The sequence below is a fragment of the Engystomops pustulosus genome, unplaced genomic scaffold (genome assembly GCF_040894005.1).
Source record: "Engystomops pustulosus unplaced genomic scaffold, aEngPut4.maternal MAT_SCAFFOLD_164, whole genome shotgun sequence".
NCBI classification, from domain to species: Eukaryota; Metazoa; Chordata; class Amphibia; order Anura; family Leptodactylidae; genus Engystomops; species Engystomops pustulosus.
The window spans coordinates 42,447-67,164 of NW_027285044.1; the positions used below are offsets into that span (position 1 = coordinate 42,447).

General features: G+C 52.1%; 1 protein-coding gene across 1 annotated transcript in view; it reads left to right on the forward strand.

The window, feature by feature from the left end:
• The window catches only part of LOC140108656 (solute carrier family 15 member 5-like), a 48,204-nt gene that overhangs the window by 6,513 nt on the left and 16,973 nt on the right, over window positions 1–24,718 (forward strand). Inside the window, exon 3 of the mRNA XM_072131876.1 lies at window positions 21,466–21,635. Within this exon, the coding sequence (XP_071987977.1) occupies window positions 21,466–21,635 (170 nt within the window). The remainder of the gene's footprint in view (window positions 1–21,465; window positions 21,636–24,718) is intronic.

Sequence of the window (24,718 nt, forward strand, 5' to 3'; positions counted from 1 at the left end):
TTCAGTTTGCAGTTCCAGCATCGCACAGTAGGACGTGGAGGTACTTGTGTCACTTCCCACATACCCCGTCCGCTCCGGCAGGAGGTGGATTGTGACCGCAGGGAGGGGACGGGGTGTGGGATGTAAGTCCCTGGGTCAGGATTTTTGTAATACATTTTTATGCTTTATTTTTGTAGTCCATGTTATTATCTGAACTTCTTACCCTCAGCCATTGGGGGTAAGTCCCTATTATTCCCATTATTTTCCGGCTCCATTTTTAGCCATTTTTGGGTGTTAAAATTTGGGTCCTGATTTTTTTGTTTGTGTTCTCTTCAAGTTTGCACCGAAGTCCAAGTCCTGAAAAAATATTTCCCCGAAATTCGAGAACTAATTGAATTGGTCCCGACCATTGAACACTTTTCTGCACTGATGTAACCAACGGGACCCCAGAGGCGGAGCCAACGCTTGTACAGAAAAGGGGTATGACCGCGCCTTTATCAGCAATGCCCTGGAGGTTACAGCCCCCGCCGTCCTGTCTCCTGGTGGGGTCATGGTGACCAGGACATCATTAATTCTCAGGGTTTGGCTCCATTTAAAGTTCCTGATTCTCCCTAATCTTCCACACAACTGAGGAAGGATCCGTTCCGGGTCCGAAACGCGTCTTGTTTTTTAATCGATTTTATTCTAAATTATTTTTATGGAATTATTGTACCATTAAACCACTTCTGGAACACATTGCGCGGGGTCTTCTGTAAAGATCAGAGGGGTCATCCATCGGGTCTCCAGGAATAGAGACCTTCCACTGCATTTATCCGTATCGGTACCATTACCGAAATCACGCCCCGGAGGCAGCATCCTGTTTCACTCTATATGCGATCATATGCGTTGTGCCATCAGCACAACGCCAAAAGGTGAGTGCTCAATCTGCACACACACCAGATTATACCCTTGAGATAATCCACACATCGAGCGCCCCCTGCTCTCTATTTTTTCTCTTTTCTTCAATTTTTTCTCTTTTCTTCATAATCTCTTTCTATAACATTGCAGGGCCCCGGGGCATTATCTAGGTCCTATTGGTGACTGTCATGGTCCTGTGATGTCCACGGTCCTGTGATGCCCACGGTCTTGTATGTCCAGGTTCTTGTGATGTCCAGGGTCACTTGATGTCAGGGTCATGTGATGTCCAGGGTCTTGTGGTGTCCAGGGTCTTGTGATGTCCAGGGTCCTGTGGTGTCCAGGGCCTTGTGATGTCCAGGGCCTTGTGATGTCCAGGGCCCTGTGATGTCCAGGGTCTTGTGATGTCCAGGGTCCTGTGGTGTCCAGGGCCATGTGGTGTCCAGGGCCATGTGGTGTCCAGGGTCATGTGATGTCCACGGTCATGTGATGTCCAGGATCATGTGATGTCCAGGGTCATGCCATGTCCAAAGTCTTGTGGTGTCCAGGGTCTTGTGATGTCCAGGGTCATGTGATGTCCAGGGTCTTGTGATGTCCAGGGTCTTGCGATGTCCAGGGTCATGCCGTGTCCAAGGTCTTGTGGTGTCCAGGGTCTTGTGGTGTCCAGGGTCTTGTGGTGTCCAGGGTCATGTGATGTCCAGGGTCTTGTGGTGTCCAGGGTCTTGTGGTGTCCAGGGTCTTGTGATGTCCAGGATCATGTGATGTCCAAGGTCTTGTGGTGTCCAGGGTCTTGTAGTGTCCAGGGTCTTGTGGTGTCCAGGGTCTTGTGGTATCCAGGGTCTTGTGGTGTCCAGGGTCTTGTGGTGTCCAGGATCATGTGATGTCCAGGATCATGTGATGTCCAGGATCATGTGATGTCCAGGATCTTGTGATGTCCAGGGTCTTGTGATGTCATAGTAACTGATGTTCAGGGTCTTGTGATGTCCAGGGTCTTGTGATGTCCAGGGTCATGTGATGTCCAGGGTCTTGTGATGTCCAGGGTCTTGTGATGTCCAGGGTCTTGTGATGTCCAGGGTCATGTGATGTCCAGGGTCATGTGATGTCCAAGGTCTTGTGATGTCCAGGGTCTTGTGATGTCCATGGTCTTGCGGTGTCCAGGGTCTTGCGGTGTCCAGGGTCTTGTGGTGTCCAGGGTCTTATGGTGTCCATGGTCTTGTGATGTCCAGGGTCTTGTGATGTCCAGGGTCTTGCGATGTCCAGGGTCATGCCGTGTCCAAGGTCTTGTGGTGTCCAGGGTCTTGTGATGTCCAGGGTCTTGCGGTTACCAGTCTTGCGATGTCCAGGGTCTTGTGATGTCCAGGGTCTTGCGATGTCCAGGGTCATGCCGTGTCCAAGGTCTTGTGGTGTCCAGGGTCTTGTGATGTCCAGGGTCATGTGATGTCCAGGGTCTTGTGATGTCCAGGGTCTTGCGATGTCCAGGGTCATGCCATGTCCAAGGTCTTGTGGTGTCAAGGGTCATTTGATGTCCAGGGTCTTGTGATGTCCAGGGTCTTGTGATGTCCAGGGTCTTGTGATGTCCAGGGTCTTGTGATGTCCAGGGTCTTGTGGTGTCCAGGGTCTTGGGGTGTCTAGGGTCTTGTGATGTCCAGGGTCTTGTGATGTCCAGGGTCATGTGATGTCCAGGGTCATGTGATGTCCAGGGTCTTGTAGTGTCCAGGGTCATGTGGTGTCCAGGGTCCTGCAATGTCCAGGGTCATGTGATGTCCAGGGTCTTGTGATGTCCAGGGAGGGTCATGTGATGTCCAGGGTCTTGTGATGTCCAGGGTTTTTTCAATGTCATGGTCATGTGATGTCCAGGGTCTTGTGATGTTTAGGGTCTTGTGATGTCATGGTCATGTGATGTCAGGGTCATGTGATGTCCAGGGTCTTGTGATGTCATGGTCATGTGATGTCATGGTCATGTGATGTCAGGGTCTTGTGATGTCCAAGGACTTGCAGTGTCCATGGTCTTGCGATGTCCAGGGTCTTGCGATGTCCAGGGTCTTGTGATGTCCAGGGTCTTGTGATGTCCAGGGAGGGTCATGTGATGTCCAGGGTCTTGTGATGTTTAGGGTCTTGTGATGTCCAGGTTCTTGTTATTTCCGGGTGCATCTGATGTCCAGTTTCTTGTGATGTCCAGGGGCATGTGATGTCCAGGGGCATGTGATGTCCAGGGGCATGTGATGTCCAGGGTCTTGTGATGTCCAGGGGCATGTGATGTCCAGGGGCATGTGATGTCCAGGGTCTTGTGATGTCCAGGGGCATGTGATGTCCAGGGGCATGTGATGTCCAGGGGCATGTGATGTCCAGGGTCATGTGATGTCCAGGGTCTTGTGATGTCCAGGGTCTTGTGATGTCCAGGATCATGTGATGTCCAGGGTCATGTGATATCCAGGTTCTTGTGATGTCCAGGGTCTTGTGATGTCCAGGGTCTTGTGATGTCATAGTTATTTGATGTCCAGGGTCTTGTGATGTCATAGTTATTTGATGTCCAGGATCTTATGATGTCCAGGGTCATGTGATGTCCAGGGTAAAGTCATGGTCTTGTGGTGTCCAGGGTCTTGCGGTGTCCAGGGTCTTGCGATGTCCAGGGTCTTGTGATGTCCAGGTTCTTGTTATTTCCGGGTGCATCTGATGTCCAGTTTCTTGTGATGTCCAGGGGCATGTGATGTCCAGGGGCATGTGATGTCCAGGGGCATGTGATGTCCAGGGTCTTGTGATGTCCAGGGGCATGTAATGTCCAGGGGCATGTGATGTCCAGGGTCTTGTGATGTCCAGGGGCATGTGATGTCCAGGGGCATGTGCTGTCCAGGGTCTTGTGATGTCCAGGGGCATGTGATGTCCAGGGTCATGTGATGTCCAGGGTCTTGTGATGTCCAGGGTCTTGTGATGTCCAGGATCATGTGATGTCCAGGGTCATGTGATATCCAGGTTCTTGTGATGTCCAGGGTCTTGTGATGTCCAGGGTCTTGTGATGTCCAGGATCATGTGATGTCCAGGGTCATGTGATATCCAGGTTCTTGCGGTGTCCAGGGTCTTGCGATGTCCAGGGTCATGTGATGTCCAGGGTCTTGTGATGTCCAGGTTCTTGTTATTTCCGGGTGCATCTGATGTCCAGTTTCTTGTGATGTCCAGGGGCATGTGATGTCCAGGGGCATGTGATGTCCAGGGGCATGTGATGTCCAGGGGCATGTGATGTCCAGGGTCTTGTGATGTCCAGGGGCATGTGATGTCCAGGGGCATGTGATGTCCAGGGTCTTGTGATGTCCAGGGGCATGTGATGTCCAGGGGCATGTGATGTCCAGGGTCTTGTGATGTCCAGGGGCATGTGATGTCCAGGGTCATGTGATGTCCAGGGTCTTGTGATGTCCAGGATCATGTGATGTCCAGGGTCATGTGATATCCAGGTTCTTGTGATGTCCAGGGTCTTGTGATGTCCAGGGGCATGTGATGTCCAGGGTCATGTGATGTCCAGGGTCTTGTGATGTCCAGGGTCTTGTGATGTCATAGTTATTTGATGTCCAGGGTCTTGTGATGTCATAGTTATTTGATGTCCAGGATCTTATGATGTCCAGGGTCATGTGATGTCCAGGGTAAAGTCATGGTCTTGTGGTGTCCAGGGTCTTGCGGTGTCCAGGGTCTTGCGAAGTCCAGGGTCATGTGATGTCCAGGGTCTTGTGATGTCCATGGTCTTGTGATGCCATGGTCATGTGATGTCCAGGGTCTTGTGATGTCCAGGGTCATGTGATGTCCAGGGTCATGTGATGTCCAGGGTCATGTGATGTCCAGGGTCTTGTACTATCCAGGGTCATGTGATGTCCAGGGTCTTGTAGTGTCCAGGGTCATGTGATGTCCAGGGTCTTGTGATGTCCATGTTCTTGTGATGCCATGGTCATGTGATGTCCAGGGTCTTGTTATTTCCAGGGTCATGTGATGTCCAGGGTCTCATGGTGTCCAGGGTCTTGGGGTGTCTAGGGTCTTGTGATGTCCAGGGTCTTGTGATGTCCAGGGGCATGTGATGTCCAGGGTCATGTGATGTCCAGGGTCATGTGTTGTCCAGGGTCTTGTGATGTCCAGGGTCATGTAATGTCCAGGGTCATGTGATGTCCAGGGTCTTGTGATGTCATAGTTATTTGATGTCCAGGATCTTATGATGTCCAGGGTCATGTGATGTCCAGGGTCTTGTGATGTCCAGGGTAAAGTCATGATCTTATGATGTCCAGGGTCATGTGATGTCCAGGGTCTTGTGATGTCCAGGGTCATGTGATGTCCAGGGTTATTTGATATCCAGGGTCTCATGGTGTCCAGGGTCTTGGGGTGTCTAGGGTCTTGTGATGTCCAGGGTCTTGTGATGTCATGGTCATGTGATGTCCAGGGTCATGTGATGTCCAGGGTCATGTGATTTCCAGGGTCATGTGATGTCTAGGGTCTTTTACTATCCAGGGTCATGTGATGTCCAGGGTCTTGTAGTGTCCAGGGTCATGTGATGTCCAGGGTCTTGTGATGTCCATGGTCTTGTGATGCCATGGTCATGTGATGTCCAGGGTCTTTTTATTTTCAGGGTCATATGATGTCCAGGGTCTCATGGTGTCCAGGGTCTTGGGGTGTCTAGGGTCTTGTGATGTCCAGGGTCTTGTGATGTCCAGGGGCATGTGATGTCCAGGGTCATGTGATGTCCAGGGTCATGTGATGTCAAGGGTCATGTGATGTCCAGGGTCTTGTAGTGTCCAGGGTCTTGTAGTGCCCAGGGTCATGTGGTGTCCAGGGTCTTTCAATGTCCAGGGTCATGTGATGTCCAGGGTCTTGTGATGTTTAGGGTCTTGTGATGTCATGGTCATGTGATGTCAGGGTCATGTGATGTCCAGGGACTTGCAGTGTCCGGGTCTTGCGATGTCCAGGGTCTTGCGATGTCCAGGGTCGTGCGATGTGCAGGGTCTTTCGATTTTCAGGGTCTTGTGATGTCCATGGTCTTGCGATGTCCAGGGTCTTGCGATGTCCAGGGTCTTGTGATGTCCAGGGTCATGTGATGTCCAGGGTCTTGTGATGTCCAGGGAGGGTCATGTGATGTCCAGGGTCTTGTGATGTTTAGGGTCTTGTGATGTCATGGTCATGTGATGTCCAGGGTCATGTGATGTCCAGGGTCTTGTGATGTCATGGTCATGTGATGTCAGGGTCATGTGATGTCCAGGGTCTTGCGGTGTCCAGGGTCTTGCGATGTCCAGGGTCATGTGATGCCCAGGGTCTTGCGATTTCCAGGGTCTTGTAATGTCCAGGGTCTTGCGATGTCCAGGGTCTTGTGATGTCCAGGGTCTTGTGATGTCCAGGGTCTTGTGATGTCCAGGGTCATGTGATGTCCAGGGTCTTGTGATGTCATGGTCATGTGATGTCAGGGTCATGTGATGTCCAGGGTCTTGCGGTGTCCAGGGTCTTGCGATGTCCAGGGTCATGTGATGCCCAGGGTCTTGCGATTTCCAGGGTCTTGCGATTTCCAGGGTCTTGTGATGTCCAGGGTCTTGCGATGTCCAGGGTCTTGTGATGTCCAGGGTCTTGTGATGTCCAGGGTCTTGCGATGTCCAGGGTCTTGTGATGTCCAGGGTCTTGTGATGTCCAGGGTCTTGCGATGTCCAGGGTCTTGCGATGTCCAGGGTCATGTGATGTCCAGGGTCATGTGATGTCCAGGGTCTTGCGATGTCCAGGGTCTTGCGATGTCCAGGGTCTTGCGATGTCCAGGGTCATGTGATGTCCAGGGTCATGTGATGTCCAGGGTCTTGTGATGTCCAGGGTCTTGCGATTTCCAGGGTCTTGCGATGTCCAGGGTCTTGCGATGTCTAGGGTCTTGCGAGGTCCAGGGTCTTGCGATGTCCAGGGTCTTGCGATGTCCTGGGTCTTGTGATTTCCAGGGTCTTTTTATTTCCAGGGTCTTGAGATGTCCAGGGTCTTGCGATTTCCAGGGTCTTGTGATGTCCATGGTCTTGCGATTTCCATGGTCTTGTGATGTCCAGGGTCTTGTGATGTCCAGGGTTTTGAGATGCCCAGGGTCTTGAGATGTCCAGGGTCTTGTGGTGTCCAGGGTCTTGTGGTGTCCAGGTTGTTGCAATGTCCAGGTTGTTGCGATTTCCAGGGTCTTGCGATGTCCAGGGTCTTGCGATGTCCAGCGTCTTGCGCTGTCCAGGTTGTTGCGATGTCCAGGTTGTTGCGATGTCCAGGGTCTTGCGATGTCCAGGGTCTTGTGATGTCCAGGGTCTTGTGATGTCCAGGGTCTTGCGATGTCCAGGGTCTTGCGATGTCCAGGGTCTTGTGATGTCCAGGGTCATGTGATGTCCAGGGTCTTGCGGTGTCCAGGGTCTTGCGATGTCCAGGGTCATGTGATGTCCAGGGTCTTGCGATTTCCAGGGTCTTGCGATTTCCAGGGTCTTGTAATGTCCAGGGTCTTGCGATGTCCAGGGTCTTGTGATGTCCAGGGTCTTGTGATGTCCAGGGTCTTGTGATGTCCAGGGTCTTGTGATGTCCAGGGTCTTGCGATGTCCAGCGTCTTGCGCTGTCCAGGTTGTTGCGATGTCCAGGTTGTTGCGATGTCCAGGGTCTTGTGATGTCCAGGGTCTTGTGATGTCCAGGGTCTTGTGATGTCCAGTGTCATGTGATGTCCAGGGTTATGTGATATCCAGGGTCTCATGGTGTCCAGGGTCTTGGGGTGTCTAGGGTCTTGTGATGTCCAGGGTCTTGTGATGTCATGGTCATGTGATGTCCAGGGTCATGTGATGTCCAGGGTCATGTGATTTCCAGGGTCATGTGATGTCTAGGGTCTTTTACTATCCAGGGTCATGTGATGTCCAGGGTCTTGTAGTGTCCAGGGTCATGTGATGTCCAGGGTCTTGTGATGTCCATGGTCTTGTGATGCCATGGTCATGTGATGTCCAGGGTCTTTTTATTTCCAGGGTCATGTGATGTCCAGGGTCTCATGGTGTCCAGGGTCTTGGGGTGTCTAGGGTCTTGTGATGTCCAGGGTCTTGTGATGTCCAGGGGCATGTGATGTCCAGGGTCATGTGATGTCCAGGGTCATGTGATGTCCAGGGTCATGTGATGTCCAGGGTCTTGTAGTGTCCAGGGTCTTGTAGTGCCCAGGGTCATGTGGTGTCCAGGGTCTTTCAATGTCCAGGGTCATGTGATGTCCAGGGTCTTGTGATGTCCAGGGAGGGTCATGTGATGTCCAGGGTCTTGTGATGTCCAGGGTTTTTTCAATGTCATGGTCATGTGATGTCCAGGGTCTTGTGATGTTTAGGGTCTTGTGATGTCATGGTCATGTGATGTCAGGGTCATGTGATGTCCAGGGACTTGCAGTGTCCGGGTCTTGCGATGTCCAGGGTCTTGCGATGTCCAGGGTCGTGCGATGTGCAGGGTCTTTCGATTTTCAGGGTCTTGTGATGTCCATTGTCTTGCGATGTCCAGGGTCTTGCGATGTCCAGGGTCTTGTGATGTCCAGGGTCATGTGATGTCCAGGGTCTTGTGATGTCCAGGGAGGGTCATCTGATGTCCAGGGTCTTGTGATGTTTAGGGTCTTGTGATGTCATGGTCATGTGATGTCCAGGGTCATGTGATGTCCAGGGTCTTGTGATGTCATGGTCATGTGATGTCAGGGTCATGTGATGTCCAGGGTCTTGCGGTGTCCAGGGTCTTGCGATGTCCAGGGTCATGTGATGCCCAGGGTCTTGCGATTTCCAGGGTCTTGCGATTTCCAGGGTCTTGTGATGTCCAGGGTCTTGCGATGTCCAGGGTCTTGTGATGTCCAGGGTCTTGTGATGTCCAGGGTCTTGCGATGTCCAGGGTCTTGCGATGTCCAGGGTCTTGCGATGTCCAGGGTCATGTGATGTCCAGGGTCTTGCGATGTCCAGGGTCTTGCGATGTCCAGGGTCTTGCGATTTCCAGGGTCTTGCAATGTCCAGGGTCTTGCGATGTCTAGGGTCTTGCGAGGTCCAGGGTCTTGCGATGTCCAGGGTCTTGCGATGTCCTGGGTCTTGTGATTTCCAGGGTCTTTTTATTTCCAGGGTCTTGAGATGTCCAGGGTCTTGCGATTTCCAGGGTCTTGTGATGTCCATGGTCTTGCGATTTCCATGGTCTTGTGATGTCCAGGGTCTTGTGATGTCCAGGGTTTTGAGATGTCCAGGGTCTTGAGATGTCCAGGGTCTTGTGGTGTCCAGGGTCTTGTGGTGTCCAGGTTGTTGCAATGTCCAGGTTGTTGCGATGTCCAGGGTCTTGCGATGTCCAGGGTCTTGCGATGTCCAGCGTCTTGCGCTGTCCAGGTTGTTGCGATGTCCAGGTTGTTGCGATGTCCAGGGTCTTGCGATGTCCAGGGTCTTGTGATGTCCAGGGTCTTGCGATGTCCAGGGTCTTGCGATGTCCAGGGTCATGTGATGTCCAGGGTCTTGCGGTGTCCAGGGTCTTGCGATGTCCAGGGTCATGTGATGTCCAGGGTCTTGCGATTTCCAGGGTCTTGCGATTTCCAGGGTCTTGTAATGTCCAGGGTCTTGCGATGTCCAGGGTCTTGTGATGTCCAGGGTCTTGTGATGTCCAGGGTCTTGTGATGTCCAGGGTCTTGCGATGTCCAGCGTCTTGCGCTGTCCAGGTTGTTGCGATGTCCAGGTTGTTGCGATGTCCAGGGTCTTGTCATGTCCAGGGTCTTGTGATGTCCAGGGTCTTGTGATGTCCAGGGTCTTGCGATGTCCAGGGTCTTGTGATGTCCAGGGTCTTGTGATGTCCAGGGTCATGTGATGTCCAGGGTCTTGCGGTGTCCAGGGTCTTGCGGTGTCCAGGGTCTTGCGATGTCCAGGGTCATGTGATGTCCAGGGTCTTGCGATTTCCAGGGTCTTGCGATTTCCAAGGTCTTGTAATGTCCAGGGTCTTGCGATGTCCAGGGTCTTGTGATGTCCAGGGTCTTGTGATGTCCAGGGTCTTATGATGTCCAGGGTCTTGCGATGTCCAGGGTCTTGTGATGTCCAGGGTCTTGCGATGTCCAGGGTCTTGTGATGTCCAGGGTCATGTGATGTCCAGGGTCATGTGATGTCCAGGGTCATGCGATGTCCAGGGTCTTGCGATGTCCAGGGTCTTGTGGTGTCCAGGGTCTTGTGGTGTCCAGGTTGTTGCAATGTCCAGGTTGTTGCGATGTCCAGGGTCTTGCGATGTCCAGGGTCTTGCGATGTCCAGCGTCTTGCGATGTCCAGGTTGTTGCGATGTCCAGGTTGTTGCGATGTCCAGGGTCTTGCGATGTCCAGGGTCTTGCTCTGTCCAGGGTCTTGCTGTGTCCAGGGTCTTGCGATGTCCAGGGTCTTGCGATGTCCAGGGTCTTGCGATGTCCAGGGTCTTGCGATGTCCAGGGTCTTGCGATGTCCAGGTTGTTGCGATGTCCAGGTTGTTGCGGTGTCCAGGTTCTTGCGGTGTCCAGGGTCTTGCGGTGTCCAGGGTCTTGCGGTGTCCAGGGTCATGCCGTGTCCAGGGTCATGCCGTGTCCAGGGCCATGTGGTGTCCAGGGCCATGTGGTGTCCAGGGTCATGTGATGTCCAGGGTCTTGTGATGTCCAGGGTCTTGCGATGTCCAGGGTCATGCCGTGTCCAAGGTCTTGTGGTGTCCAGGGTCTTGTGGTGTCCAGGGTCTTGTGGTGTCCAGGGTCATGTGATGTCCAGGGTCATGCCGTGTCCAGGGTCTTGCGGTGTCCAGGGTCTTGCGGTGTCCAGGGTCATGCCGTGTCCAGGGTCATGCCGTGTCCAGGGTCCTGCGGTGTCCAGGGTCATGCCGTGTCCAGGGTCTTGCGGTGTCCAGGGTCTTGCGATGTCCAGGGTCTTGCGATGTCCAGGGTCTTGCGGTGTCCAGGGTCTTGCGGTGTCCAGGGTCTTGCGGTGTCCAGGGTCTTGCGGTGTCCAGGGTCATGCCGTGTTCAGGGTCTTGCGGTTACCAGGGTCTTGTGATGTCCAGGGTCTTGCGATGTCCAGGGTCTTGCGGTTACCAGGGTCTTGTTATGTCCAGGGTCTTGTGATGTCCAGGGTCATGTGGTGTCCAGGGTCTTGCGGTGTCCAGGGTCTTGTGTTGTCCAGGGTCTTGCGGTGTCCAGGGTCATGTGATGTGCAGGGTCTTGTGGTGTCCATGGTCTTGCGGTGTCCAGGGTCATGTGATGTCAGGGTCATGTGATGTCCAGGGTCTTGCGATGTCCAGGGTCTTGCGGTTACCAGAGTCTTGCGATGTCCAGGGTCTTGTGATGTCCAGGGTCTTGTGATGTCCAGGGTCTTGTTATGTCCAGGGTCTTGTGATGTCCAGGGTCATGTGGTGTCCAGGGTCTTGCGGTGTCCAGGGTCTTGTGGTGTCCAGGGTCTTGCGGTGTCCAGGGTCTTGTGATGTCCAGGGTCTTGCGATGTCCAGGGTCTTGTGATGTCCAGGGTCTTGTGATGTCCAGGGTCTTGTGGTGTCTAGGGTCTTGCGGTGTCCAGGGTCATGTGATGTCCAGGGTCTTGTGGTGTCCATGGTCTTGCGGTGTCCAGGGTCATGTGATGTCAGGGTCATTTGATGTCCAGGGTCTTGCGATGTCCAGGGTCTTGCGGTTACCAGAGTCTTGCGATGTCCAGGGTCTTGTGATGTCCAAGGTCTTGTGATGTCCAGGGTCTTGTGATGTCCAGGGTCTTGTGGTGTCCATGGTCTTGCGGTGTCCATGGTCTTGCGGTTACCAGAGTCTTGTGATGTCCAGGGTCATGCCGTGTCCAGGGTCTTGCGATGTCCAGGGTCATGCCGTGTCCAGGGTCTTGTGGTGTCCAGGGTCTTGTGGTGTCCATGTTCTTGTGATGTCCAGGGTCATGTGATGTCCAGGGTCTTGTGATGTCCAGGGTCTTGTGATGGCCAGGGTCTTGTGGTGTCCAGGGTCTTGTGATGTCCAGGGTCTTGTGATGGCCAGGGTCTTGTGGTGTCCAGGGTCTTGTGATGTCCAGGGTCTTGTGATGTCCAGGGTCATGCCTTGTCCAGGGTCTTGTGATGTCCAGGGTCTTTTGATGTCAAGGGTCTTGCGGTGTCCAGGGTCTTGTGATGTCCAGGGTCTTGCGATGTCCAGGGTCTTGCGGTTACCAGGGTCTTGTGATGTCCAGGGTCATGCCTTGTCCAGGGTCTTGTGATGTCCAGGGTCTTTTGATGTCAAGGGTCTTGCGGTGTCCAGGGTCTTGTGGTGTCCAGGGTCTTGCGATGTCCAGGGTCTTGCGGTTACCAGGGTCTTGTGGTGTCCAGGGTCTTGTGGTGTCCAGGGTCTTGTGGTGTCCAGGGTCTTGTGGTGTCCAGGTTGTTGCAATGTCCAGGTTGTTGCGATGTCCAGGGTCTTGCCCCGGGCAATCCTTCCTGCTGTAGCCCCGGGCTCCTTTTCACACCAGTTTCTGCCTCCTGGAGATGAGCATGCTAGATGAGCATGCTCAGCCTCAGCAGCATAAACAGCAGCATCAGTGTCAGCAGCATTAACAGCAGCATCAGTGTCATCAGCGTCAACAGCAGAATCAGGGTCAGCAGCGTCAGCAGCATTAGTGTCAGCAGCATCAACAGCAGCATCAGTGTCAGCAGCGTCAACAGCAGCCTCAGCGTCAGCAGCATCAACAGCAGCCTCAGCGTCAGCAGCATCAACAGCAGCCTCAGCGTCATCAGCGTCAGCAGCATTAGTGTCAGCAGCATCAAAAGTGTTAGCATCAGCATCAGCAGCATCAGCAGCAGCCTCAGCGTCATCAGCGTCAGCAGCATCAACAGCAGCCTCAGCGTCAGCAGCATCAACAGCAGCCTCAGCGTCAGCAGCATCAACAGTAGCCTCAGCATCAGCAGCATCAACAGCAGCCTCAGCATCAGCAGCATCAACAGCAGCATCAGCAGCATCAACAGCAGCCTCAGCGTCATCAGCCTAAGCAGCATTAACAGCAGCCTCAGCGTCATCAGCAGCATCAACAGCAGCGTCAGCAGCAGCCCAAGCGTCATCACCGTCAGCAGCATAAAAAGTTTCAGCATCAGCGTCAGCAGCATCAACAGCAGCTTCAGCGTCAGCAGCATCAACAACAGCCTCAGCGTCAGCAGCGTAAGCAGCATTAACAGCAGCCTGAGCGTCAGCATCATCAACAGCAGCCTCAGCATCAGCAGCATCAACAGCAGCCTCAGCGTCATCAGCGTAAGCAGCATTAACAGCAGCCTGAGCGTCAGCAGCATCAACAGCAGCCTCAGCGTCATCAGCAGCATCAACAGCAGCCTCAGCGTCATCAGCAGCATCAAAAGCAGCCCCAGCGTCAGCAGTGTCAATGTCGTCAGCGTCAGCATTGTCAGTGTCAGCAGCGTCAGCATGCTCAGTTACTTACATTGGTCACTGCAATACGAGTGTAAGGGATTGAACAAGCGATGAACGGAAATATTAAAAACAAGTTAAAATCATTTTACGTTCAATCAATTTTTATTGAAGTTTTACATTTTCCAAATAAACATATTATAAATTGAGAAATAACAGATACAAAATAAACAGATGACAATAAGCTATGTCTGCTGTAGTCTCCATCGTCAACTCAAGGGAGCCTAATTTTTATGTTCCAATATTTGTGCATCATAAGTACTATATATACGTTGGAGAAACAATTAGATTCCTTGCGCCATATAGTTACTCCGGAGTTATGCTTAGGTGTCTATGTCGTCAAGGGACCAGAGTTTATTTGCTGTCAATTTCCCATTTGGGCTGATCATCAGATGATTTGTACCCTTTGGTTATCTAAAAGAATCTCCACCATGAAGGGTATGCAAGGCTATTAGGTACTGGCTTATAAGCGACGTCCCCCCGTAATCTCGGTACAATTTTCCAGACCACATTCTAGGTGGGAGATCAGACATAGCGTGTTAACGAAGATCACGTAACAGGGGAGACTGACAGGGGGATTGGGGCGACAAGGAGGGATAGTTAGGGGATACAGGTAGGAAAGAAATGATGGACGCAGGGCAGGGGGTTGTTCCAGGAAGCCAGGACCAACACGGGCCTCCCTCCCCCGTCTCCACCTCATCCAGACCCCAGGAGCCCTCTAAATGTTGGGGTGTCCCTGAACACCACCCAAGGCTGCCATAGTTTGAGGAATTTGACTGAAGAGCAATTGATGTCTGCCATTATCTCTTCCATGCGGAAGATCTGCATCATTTCCTGTAACCAGTCAGAGATTGAAGGAGGGCTGGGGGATCGCCACTTTCTGGGGATTACTGAACGGGCTGCTAATAAGACAAATGGAAGTAAACTTAATCTCCCCTGTTAAGATGGAGAGTAAGGCACTTTCCGGTCCGCCCGTGATCTGAGCATTGAGATGAGTTTTAGAAATCTCACAGACCTGGTCCCAAAATGGGAGGAGTTTACTACATGACCACCATATGTGGAGCATGTTTCCTTTCTCCACGCCACACCTCCAGCACGTGTCCGGTAGCGAGGGGTAGATCGAATGCAGGAGGGTCGGAACCCTATACCATCTTGATAAAATTTTATAGCTGCGTTCTTGCATCGAACTTGCAACTGAGAGCTTGTGTGATAACAGGAAAGCCTTTTTCCAGTCTTCCGCCGACAATGTAACTCCCAACTCTCTTTCCCAAGCAGCAACATATGGCAAGCTTGAGGGGTCCGACTACTGTACCAGGAGCCTATATATTTGTGAAATACAATGTTCTGGCGGGGATGCTAGGCGAAAGAGTTCTTCAAAAGGAGTCAAGGGGGCGTTGAGAGCGGATTCTGGGCCCAGGCGACTGAGGAAGGAGTGTAGCTGAGATATTTCTAGCCATGAAAGATGGGACGTCTCCGGCCTCGAGATCAGCTCCTTGAGTGAGGGAATCGGGGCTTCTCCCAAGAGGTCTCTCATGCGAAGCTCTTCGTGAGCCGATCGCCCCAGAAAAATGCCCACCCCCCCGGCTGTTTTTGGGCGAATGAGAAATCTCCATCCTATCCTTGGATGGGTTGAACCCCAAACGAAACGAAGAAGAGCTGAGCGGATGGATTTAAAGAAGGAAGCAGGTGGCTGGATCGGTACTCCCTGGAACAGGTAGAGGAACCGGGGTAAAATGTCCATTTTAATCATATTAATCCGACCAAACCAGGACAGGAATTTTTTGTCATAGGAGGAAATGGCTTTCAGTGTTCTTTCCAGGAGTGGAAGGTAATTCAAGGAGTATAGTTTCGCTGGATCACTGGGAACCCTTATGCCTAGGTAGGTTATTGCATCCGTGCGCCAGCGGAAGGGGAAGGCATCTTTGAGGGACTGAACTTCGGAGGATGGCAGTGAGACATTCAGTGCTTCCGATTTACCATAGTTGATTTTAAAATTGCTCAACTGACCATACCTCTCCAGTTCCGCGATCAGCGAGGGGAATGAGATTCTTGGTTGTTGCACATACAGCAGAATATCATCAGCAAACAATGCCGTCTTATACTGTCGTTGGCCTACTTGTATTCCATGTATACTCGGGTTATTCCGGATGGCACACGCCAGGTGTTCCATGACTATAATGTATAACAGCGGCGATAAGGGGCACCCCTGGCGTGTTCCATTACAGATAGCGATGGGTGGGGAGAAAAATCCGTTAATTCTAACCCTGGCTGTAGGGATGGTATATAGAGCGAGGATCTTCCCTAAGAATGACTGCCCTATTCCCAACTGTGTAAGTGCTGCTGACATGAATTCCCAGTGGACCCTATCGAAGGCCTTCTCTGCATCTATTGATAAGAGACAGGAAGGAGTTGAGCGTATACGAGCATGTGCTATGAGGAGGAAAGTTTTATTTAGATTATCTCTTGCCTCCCTGCCCCTCACGAACCCCACTTGGTCTGTATGGATGACATTGGGGAGATGTGGTGCCAGTCGGTCTGCCAATATCTTGGAGAACAATTTCAGGTCAACATTCAAGAGCGATATAGGCATGTAACTCGCAGTAGATAATGGGTCCTTCCCTGGCTTCAAAAGGACGCTAATGTTGGCTTCTAGCGACTGAGGGTGGAAGGCTGTCGTGGGGGTAATGGCGTTAAAAAATCTTGTCATAAGGGGGGCTAGCGTGTCTCTGAAAATTTTATAAAAGGCAGGTGTGTAACCGTCCGGTCCCGGGCTTTTCCCAGAGGGGGATTTTTTGATGGCCTCAGAGATCTCTGTCTCAGAGAATTCCGACTCTAGTTCTTCTACTGCCTTCGCTTCCAGACTTGGGAGTGGCGTTTCCGCTATGTAAGCCTTTATGCGGTCGCTAAGGCCCCCTGGATGATGATCCAGGGTCTGTTCTTTGATGTTATATAGCCGGGAGTAGTATGTCCCAAACCGCACGCTGATGTCGACGGGATTATGAATTATACCTTTCAAGGACGAGATACGTGGGATATGGGACGTGTTCTCTCGGGGGTGCAGTAGACGGGCCAAAGGTCTCCCACATTTATTGGACCGTTCATAAAGTCTACTCTTAAATCGCAAGTAGTTGGCCATGGATTTCTGGTCTAGTAAGGTCCGGATAGCGTCACGGACTAAAACTAATTCTGCCAGGTCTCCCGGGGTTTGAGATAGTTTATGTCTCCTTTCTAGAGAGTTTCATTGTTGGAGCAGGGAGGATAGTTTAGCGGAGTTCTCTCTTTTTAGTCTTACTCCGTGGTCTATAAACCGGCTTCTTATCTCACATTTGAGTGCTTCCCACTTCATCGGGAGCAATGTGGGAGAAAGATCGTGGGTCTGCATGAAGGTAGCCACTGAGTCTTTTATGTCCTGTGAGCAGAGAGCGTCCTTAAGCAGGTTGTCGTTAAGGCGCCAGGCCCACTGGTGCGAATGAGCAGGTGGTAATTCCAATGTGAGATAGATTGGGGCGTGATCCGATAGTACTATGTTTCCTATTGAAGCGGACGGCTCCCAGGCTAGTCCCCTGTGCTGAAGGAGGAAGAAGTCGATGCGACTGTATGAGTTGTGGGCCGGAGAAAAATATGTAAAATCCCTGTCTTTTGGGTGGAGTATTCGCCATATGTCCACTAACTGCAGACCCTGTAGATCCCTCATGAGGGGTACCAGTTGGTGAAATGGAATGTGACTCTTCCCTGAGGATGTGTCGAACCTGGCGTCTAGCGGGAAGTTGAAATCCCCCCCCACTATTAGCATCCCCTCCGAGAACTCTGAGAGAGTCGATAGTATTCGCCTGCATGCCGCTACAGGGGAGTGATTTGGTAGATACATGTCAGCGAAAGTGAATGTTTGCCCGTGAATCAGGAGTTTAAGGAAAACATATCTACCTGCTTCGTCTACTTCCTCACCAAGGACCACGTGCGGTAGTGAACGGTGAATAGCGATGGACGCTCCTTTGGAGCGTGACTCCGGATTAGTGCTGTGGAACCAGGTCTGGAAGTACCGGTCTCTAAGTGGTGGGATGTGACCGGTTTTGAAGTGCGTCTCCTGAAAAAATAAGATCTTAACTCCTTGCTTATGCATGCCGTATAATATTTGAGAGCGTTTTTGGGGAGTATTTAGACCCCTGGCATTCAGGGAACCCAGTTTTATAGACACCATGGCTGGATGGGAGCTGACCGGGTGTACTCGTGGAGTAGGAGAGGTGGGGGGGGGGCGCTGGGGGCGAGGCCGATCTACCGGCCCAGGAGGGGTTGGGAGCCGCGGCCAGTCAGGTATCTCAGGGGCTAGGACCCCGAGCGCAGCCGCTACCATAGGAATGTCTTTGGGATGGCGGATGATGTAGGTGGTACCCTCTCGCCTCACTTGAAGGCGGAACGGGAAGCCCCATGTGTAGGGGATATTACGTTGCCTTAAGACTTCCAGGAACGGGCGGAGAGCTTTCCGTTTAAGAAGGGTCAATCGAGAGAGGTCAGGCAAAAGTTGTACCGGGGTTTCTTGAAATAGGATCTGATCTGCTGCTCTTGCCTTGATCATGATGGATTCTTTCAGTTGGTAGCTGTGTACCCGGCATATGACATCCCGCGGGGGTTCGTTGGGAGCGGGGCGAGGCTGTAGAGCGCAATGAGCTCGATCAAGCTCCACTGGAGAATCGCCTGGTACTTCCAGGACCGAGTTGAAGAGAAGACGGAGCTCTGAGTGAAGCTGGCTCGATTCTACAGTTTCCGGGAGCCCTCGGATACGGATATTGTTCCGTCTGCCCCTGTTCTCCGCATCGTCAAGCTGGTCTGTGAGCTGTTGGAGTTGGAAGGAGTGAGCGGCAAGTGTCGCTGAGTGGTTGTCAACTTGTGCCTGCATGTTTGCCTGTGTATTTTCCACAGCAGACGTTCTGGCTTGCATTTGGTGTACTTCCTCCCGTAGTACCGTTATCTCAGCACTGTAGGACTGCTCGAGACGAGATACATAGCACTCCATATCCTCCTTGGTTGGTATGGCCTTCAAGTGCGCCTTAAGTGAACTCAACTCCGCTAGGCCCTCCAGGGCTTGGGCGAATAAAAATGACTGGTGAGCTTCCGATGCAACAAACATGGGCATAGGGGAGGTTCCTGGGCCCTCAGGGCTGAAGGCAAGAGGTGATGTATTTCTCTCCGGTGTCTGAGAGGCTACAAATACCCTTGGGGATAGGGCCGGAGAATGTAAGATATGGGGTTGAGATACAACGCTCCAAGGCATGAGCGGATCCGGCTGGTGGAAGTAAGGGAAATTAGGGGAGACCGCGGGGTCCTCTTGCTTGGCTGGAGGATGGAAGACCAACTGTGGGTCTGGGCTAGTTGAGAGCCGGAGAGGGCCAAATGGGTGCGAGAGTGACTGAGGCACTTCCAGGGGCCCGGCATCAGTGGCCTGGGGAGGGGGGCCGACGTCTATCTTGACCCCCCGGGAAAGGTCGTCATTGGGGGGGAGGAAACCCCCTGGTTGGAGTTGCCCCAAAGCTGCCGTCTTGGGGAGAGGGGGGCATGCGGACTTTGGGATCGGTCCCCTAGCGCCAGAGAACTGACTGGGGAGGCAGACTGATGGACCTCCGCTACCACTTGTATAGTGCGCCCCGGGGTGATCATGGACTGTGCAGGAACAGCAGGCTCCTGGGGCTGGGTGGTTGTGTCTTCCCCTAGCTCACAATCAGGCGTTGGGGCTGGGGCTGCAAGTGAGGCGAGGGCTGGCTGACCTGATATGTTCATTGCCCCTCCGTTTGGTTCCTTCTCCATGCTGCAGGTGGCAGTTTCCATTGGTGGTGCCGTGGTGTGTCGCAGGGCTGCGACTGACCCAGCTGCGTCTCTTTCAGCTGCCGCCATGTCCTTCCTTATGAGTGTGGTGCGTTCTGGCGCAGGCCGCGCCACTTGTCCGGCGGCCATTCCTGGGGACGCACGTGGCCGAGCGCCTGCATCGGGAGATGGAGTGCTCCTGGCGGCGGACAAGGGGATCACCGGAATGCCTCGGGGACCTCCGCTAGTGTCTCCCGCCGCTTTCGAAGAGCCGCTGGAGCTCCGGCCCGCCGGGGTCGGGAGCTCTTGTCTTGCCGCCGCCATCTTTGTAGTCGCGGGAGTCTCCGCTGCCGCGGTGAGGTAACGGGATATACCCCTTGAAGCGGCCCGAGGCTGGGTCGGAGTAGGGTGTGGGAGGCTTCCCTTCTTCTTTGGGCCCATATCTGTCGGTGACCGGGTGCTGGGTGACGCTTGAGGTACCGTGGGGCCCGTAACGGAGCAGGAGCTAGTGAGTGGCACGTCTGCTCACCTCCATAGGTAAGCCACGCCCCCTTAAAATCATTTTATAATAATAATAAATAAAATAAAAGTCCCCTAATGCCCAGTCACACATAAAATGCAAATAAAAACACAAAAAACCTACAGATTTGGTATCGCCGCGTCCGTGTTAATCTGAACAATAAATCTAAATAAATATTGAAGCCGCTCGGTGAACAACGTAAAACAGAACCACGGAAAACTTCCTGTAATGTACAATTTTTTATGAAATACCCTCACAAAAAATGTTCTAAAAAGTGATCGAAAAAAATTACGTGCCCTGATATGATACGACTGGAAAGAACAAGTCTTTCCGCACAAAAATAAGCCCTCAACCAGATCTGACAACAGAAAAATACAGAAGTTCTGCCCCTGAAAAGTTGTCGATGGTAAAAAAATGCGATTTTCTCAAATCCAGGCAGTACCCGGGTTACGTACAAGATCGGTTCCTTGGGTTTGTACTTAAGTTGAATTTGTATGTACCGTAAGTCAGAACTGTATATTTTATTATTGTGGATCCAGACAAAATAGTTTTTTGTCGCAGTGACAATTGGATTTTCTAAATTGGGGGCTCACTGCACTCACATCACACTCTGCAGAGCATTGCATCATTGGGGGTCTGGCCAAGGAAGAATTAACCGCGTGGCTCAGTTTACTCCCTGCTGGTTGTGCACGTGTTTGGTTTTCCAATCTCAGTTTCATTTTTGACCTTTCCCTCTGTATCTACGATTTTGTACTCATTTCGCCTTCTTGTCAGGTCCGCAGGGGAGAATGCTGGGACTTCTGGTTCTTCTGGTGGTGCTGGCAGCGTTCTCCAACCTCCAGCGCGTCTCCGCACAGACTCCACCTCTCGTCCTCTACCAGCGGTCTCTGGTGCGCCCTGAGCAGCGGCTGCTAAGACCTCTGGACTGCTGGGAGTTGTGGTACCTCTGCATGGTGCCTGCGATTGTTCTTGGTGATTCTGCACCATGAGGGGTTAATTCCCAGAAGTTGACCAGCTCCAATCAGGTTCTGGAGGTTCTGGAGGTTCTGGCTGCATAAATTGCAGCTTCACTAGTTATCTTTGTTTACTGATTTTGCTCCTGACGTTCCCTCTCGTTGGGACTCCGGCTAGTTTACGTTTGTGTTTTATGTTTGTCGTGTTATCCCTTCCCGCACTTATCCAGTGTATTCTGAGTCTTCTAGTAGTCGCCCCACGGTTTAGCGTGGGGGGGCTATAGGAAGGGACAGAGGTTGGGGCGAGCTCAGGGCACACTATCCCCGTCTTCTGTGTTACCCCACCCTGATATGACCTGGATCATTGAACATGTGTGGATTATACTCCTGTAACCTAGGATATGCTGAGGCAAGCAGGCAGGGTTTTTGGTGGGAGAAGTTTAGGGCTCAATGTCTCGTTTTACTCAGTTCCTCTATTACAGGAGCCTCTTTTATTAACATTTGGGCTCAGCCTCTGGAATGTTCCAGTGAACCAGCCAATCATACAGCCTGCATTTCACCAGGTGATTTAAAGTATATACAAATTTATAATAAAGACATATATAAATGAGCAATAACAAGACACATACGTACCCTTTATAACCAGTAGAAAACCGCATAGGACAAATAATAAAAGGCTCTTGCAGCACTCTAGGCTAAGGAATTGTGGCCCCATATACCAGCCACAGCTAACTACAAAGGCAAATTCAGGACTGACCCCTTCTGCAGGTCATAACACATGATACATGGCAGAAGACTCAGTGCTGCTTTGGATGTGACTGGAGCATAGGACATTCTTTATAGCAGAAGACTCAGTGCTGCTTTGGATGTGACTGGAGTATATGATGTGTTGCAGTTGTGTCGTTCTTGCTCATTGATTACTCACGGCTCTTCTTTTGTGTTCTCAGGTTCTATTGGCTCGTCAATCTGAATTCTCTTGTGGTGTTTGTGGGAATCTCCTATATACAACAGTCTGTGGCCAAGAATCTGGGCTTCCTGATCCCGTTCATGTCCATCGTGATGGCGCTGATAACCATTCACATGGTGCGTCATGAGCTCATTCACCAACCCACCAAAGGTAAGTAACCCCAACCTTACAGATCTCTCCCCAAATATCAGGCAACACCAGAGGAGACGGATCCAATGGAAAGAGGATCTATCAATGTCCACTGATATCCAACCACCTAATAGGAGAGGAACCAACCAATTCCACCCAGAAGATCTGGTTATGTGTTATAGCCGAGGTCTCGCTCGCTCTGGTGATGTGTTATAGTCAGGGTCTCGCTCACTCTGGTGATGTGTTATAGTCAGGGGCTCGCTCGCTCTGGTGATGTGTTATAGTCAGGGTCTTGCTCGCTCTGGTGATGTGTTATAGTCAGGGGCTCGCTCGCTCGCTCTGGTGATGTGTTATAGTCAGGGTCTCGCTCGCTCTGGTGATGTGTTATAGTCAGGGGCTCGCTCGCTCTGGTGATGTGTTATAGTCAGGGGCTCGCTCGCTCTGGTGATGTGTTATAGTCGGGGTCTCGCTCGCTCTGGTGATGTGTTAAAGTCAGGGTCTTGCTCGCTATGGTGATGTGTTATAGTCGGGGTCTCGCTCGCTCTGGTGATGTGTTATAGTCGGGGTCTCGCTCGCTCTGGTGATGTATTATAGTCAGAGTCTCACTCGCTCTGGTGATGTGTTATAGTCAGGATCTCCCTTGCTCTGGTGATGTGTTATAGTTGGGGTGTCGCTCGCTCTGGTGATGTGTTATAGTCAGGGGCTCGCTCGCTCAGGTGATGTGTTATAGTCAGGGTCTCGCTCGCTCTGGTGATGTGTTATAGTCAGGGGCTCGCTCGCTCTGGTTTTGTGTTATAGTCAGGGGCTCGCTCTGGTGATGTGTTATAGTCAGGGGCTCGCTCTGGTGATGTGTTATAGTTAGGGGCTCGCTCGCTCTGGTGATGTGTTATAGTCGGGGTCTCGCTCGCTCTACTGATGTGTTATAGTCGGGGTCTCGCTCGCTCTGGTGATGTGTTATAGTTAGGGGCTCGCTCGCTCTGGTGATGTGTTATAGTCAGGGGCTCGCTAGCTCTGGTGATGTGTTATAGTCAGGGGCTCGCTTGCTCTGGTGATGTGTTATAGTCAGGGTCTCGCTCGCTCTGGTGATGTGTTATAGTCAGGGGCTCGCTCGCTCTGGTGTAGTGTTATAGTCGGGGTCTCGCTCGCTCTGGTGATGTGTTATAGTCAGGGGCTCGCTCGCTCTAATGATGTGTTATAGTCGGGGTCTCGCTTGCTCTGGTGATGTGTTATAGTCAGGGTCTCGCTTGCTCTGGTGATGTGTTATAGTCAGGGTCTCGCTCTGGTGATGTGTTATAGTCGGGGGCTCGCTCGCTCTGGTGATGTGTTATAATCGGGGTCTCGCTCGCTCTGGTGATGTGTTATAGTCAGGGTCTCGCTCTGGTGATGTGCTATAGTCAGGGGCTCGCTCGCTCTGGTGATGTGTTATAGTCAGGGGCTCGCTCGCTCTGGTGATGTGTTATAGTCAGGGGCTCGCTCGCTCTGGTGATGTGTTATAGTCAGGGGCTCGCTCGCTCTGGTGATGTGTTATAGTCGGGGTCTCGCTCGCTCTGGTGATGTGTTATAGTCAGGGTCTCGCTCTGGTGATGTGATATAGTTGGGGTCTTGCTCGCTCTGGTGATGTGTTATAGTCAGAAGCTCGCTCTGGTGATGTGTTATGGTCGGGGTCTCGCTCGCTCTGGTGATGTGTTATAGTCGGGGTCTCGCTCTGGGGATGTGTTATAATCAGGGTCTCGCTCGCTCTGGTGATGTGTTATAGTCAGGGGCTCGCTTGCTCTGGCGATGTGTTATAGTCAGGGGCTCGCTCGCTCTGGTGATGTGTTATAGTCGGGGTCTCGCTTGCTCTGGTGATGTGTTATAGTCGGGGTCTCGCTTGCTCTGGTGATGTGTTATAGTCGGGTCTTGCTCGCTCTGGTGATGTGTTATAGTCGGGTCTTGCTCGCTCTGGTGATGTGTTATAGTCGGGGTCTCGCTCGCTTTGGTGATGTGTTATAGTCAGGGTCTCGCTCTGGTGATGTGTTATAGTCAGGGGCTCGCTCACTCTGGTGATGTGTTATAGTGAGGGGCTCGCTAGCTCTGGTGATGTGTTATAGTCAGGGTCTCGCTCACTCTGGTGATGTGTTATAGTCAGGGGCTCGCTCGCTCTGGTGATGTGTTATAGTCAGGGTCTTGCTCGCTATGGTGATGTGTTATAGTCGGGGGCTCGCTCTGGTGATGTGTTATAATCGGGGTCTCGCTCGCTCTGGTGATGTGTTATAGTCAGGGTCTCGCTCTGGTGATGTGTTATAGTCAGGGGCTCGCTCGCTCTGGTGATGTGTTATAGTCAGGGGCTCGCTCGCTCTGGTGATGTGTTATAGTCAGGGGCTCGCTCGCTCTGGTGATGTGTTATAGTCAGGGGCTCGCTCGCTCTGGTGATGTGTTATAGTCGGGGTCTCGCTCGCTCTGGTGATGTGTTATAGTCAGGGTCTCGCTCTGGTGATGTGATATAGTTGGGGTCTTGCTCGCTCTGGTGATGTGTTATAGTCAGAAGTTCGCTCTGGTGATGTGTTATGGTCGGGGTCTCGCTCGCTCTGGTGATGTGTTATAGTCGGGGTCTCGCTCTGGGGATGTGTTATAGTCAGGGTCTCGCTCGCTCTGGTGATGTGTTATAGTCAGGGGCTCGCTTGCTCTGGCGATGTGTTATAGTCAGGGGCTCGCTCGCTCTGGTGATGTGTTATAGTCGGGGTCTCGCTTGCTCTGGTGATGTGTTATAGTCGGGGTCTCGCTTGCTCTGGTGATGTGTTATAGTCGGGTCTTGCTCGCTCTGGTGATGTGTTATAGTCGGGTCTTGCTCGCTCTGGTGATGTGTTATAGTCGGGGTCTCGCTCGCTATGGTGATGTGTTATAGTCAGGGTCTCGCTCTGGTGATGTGTTATAGTCAGGGTCTCGCTCTGGTGATGTGTTATAGTCAGGGGCTCGCTCACTCTGGTGATGTGTTATAGTGAGGGGCTCGCTAGCTCTGGTGATGTGTTATAGTCAGGGTCTCGCTCACTCTGGTGATGTGTTATAGTCAGGGGCTCGCTCGCTCTGGTGATGTGTTATAGTCAGGGTCTTGCTCGCTCTGGTGA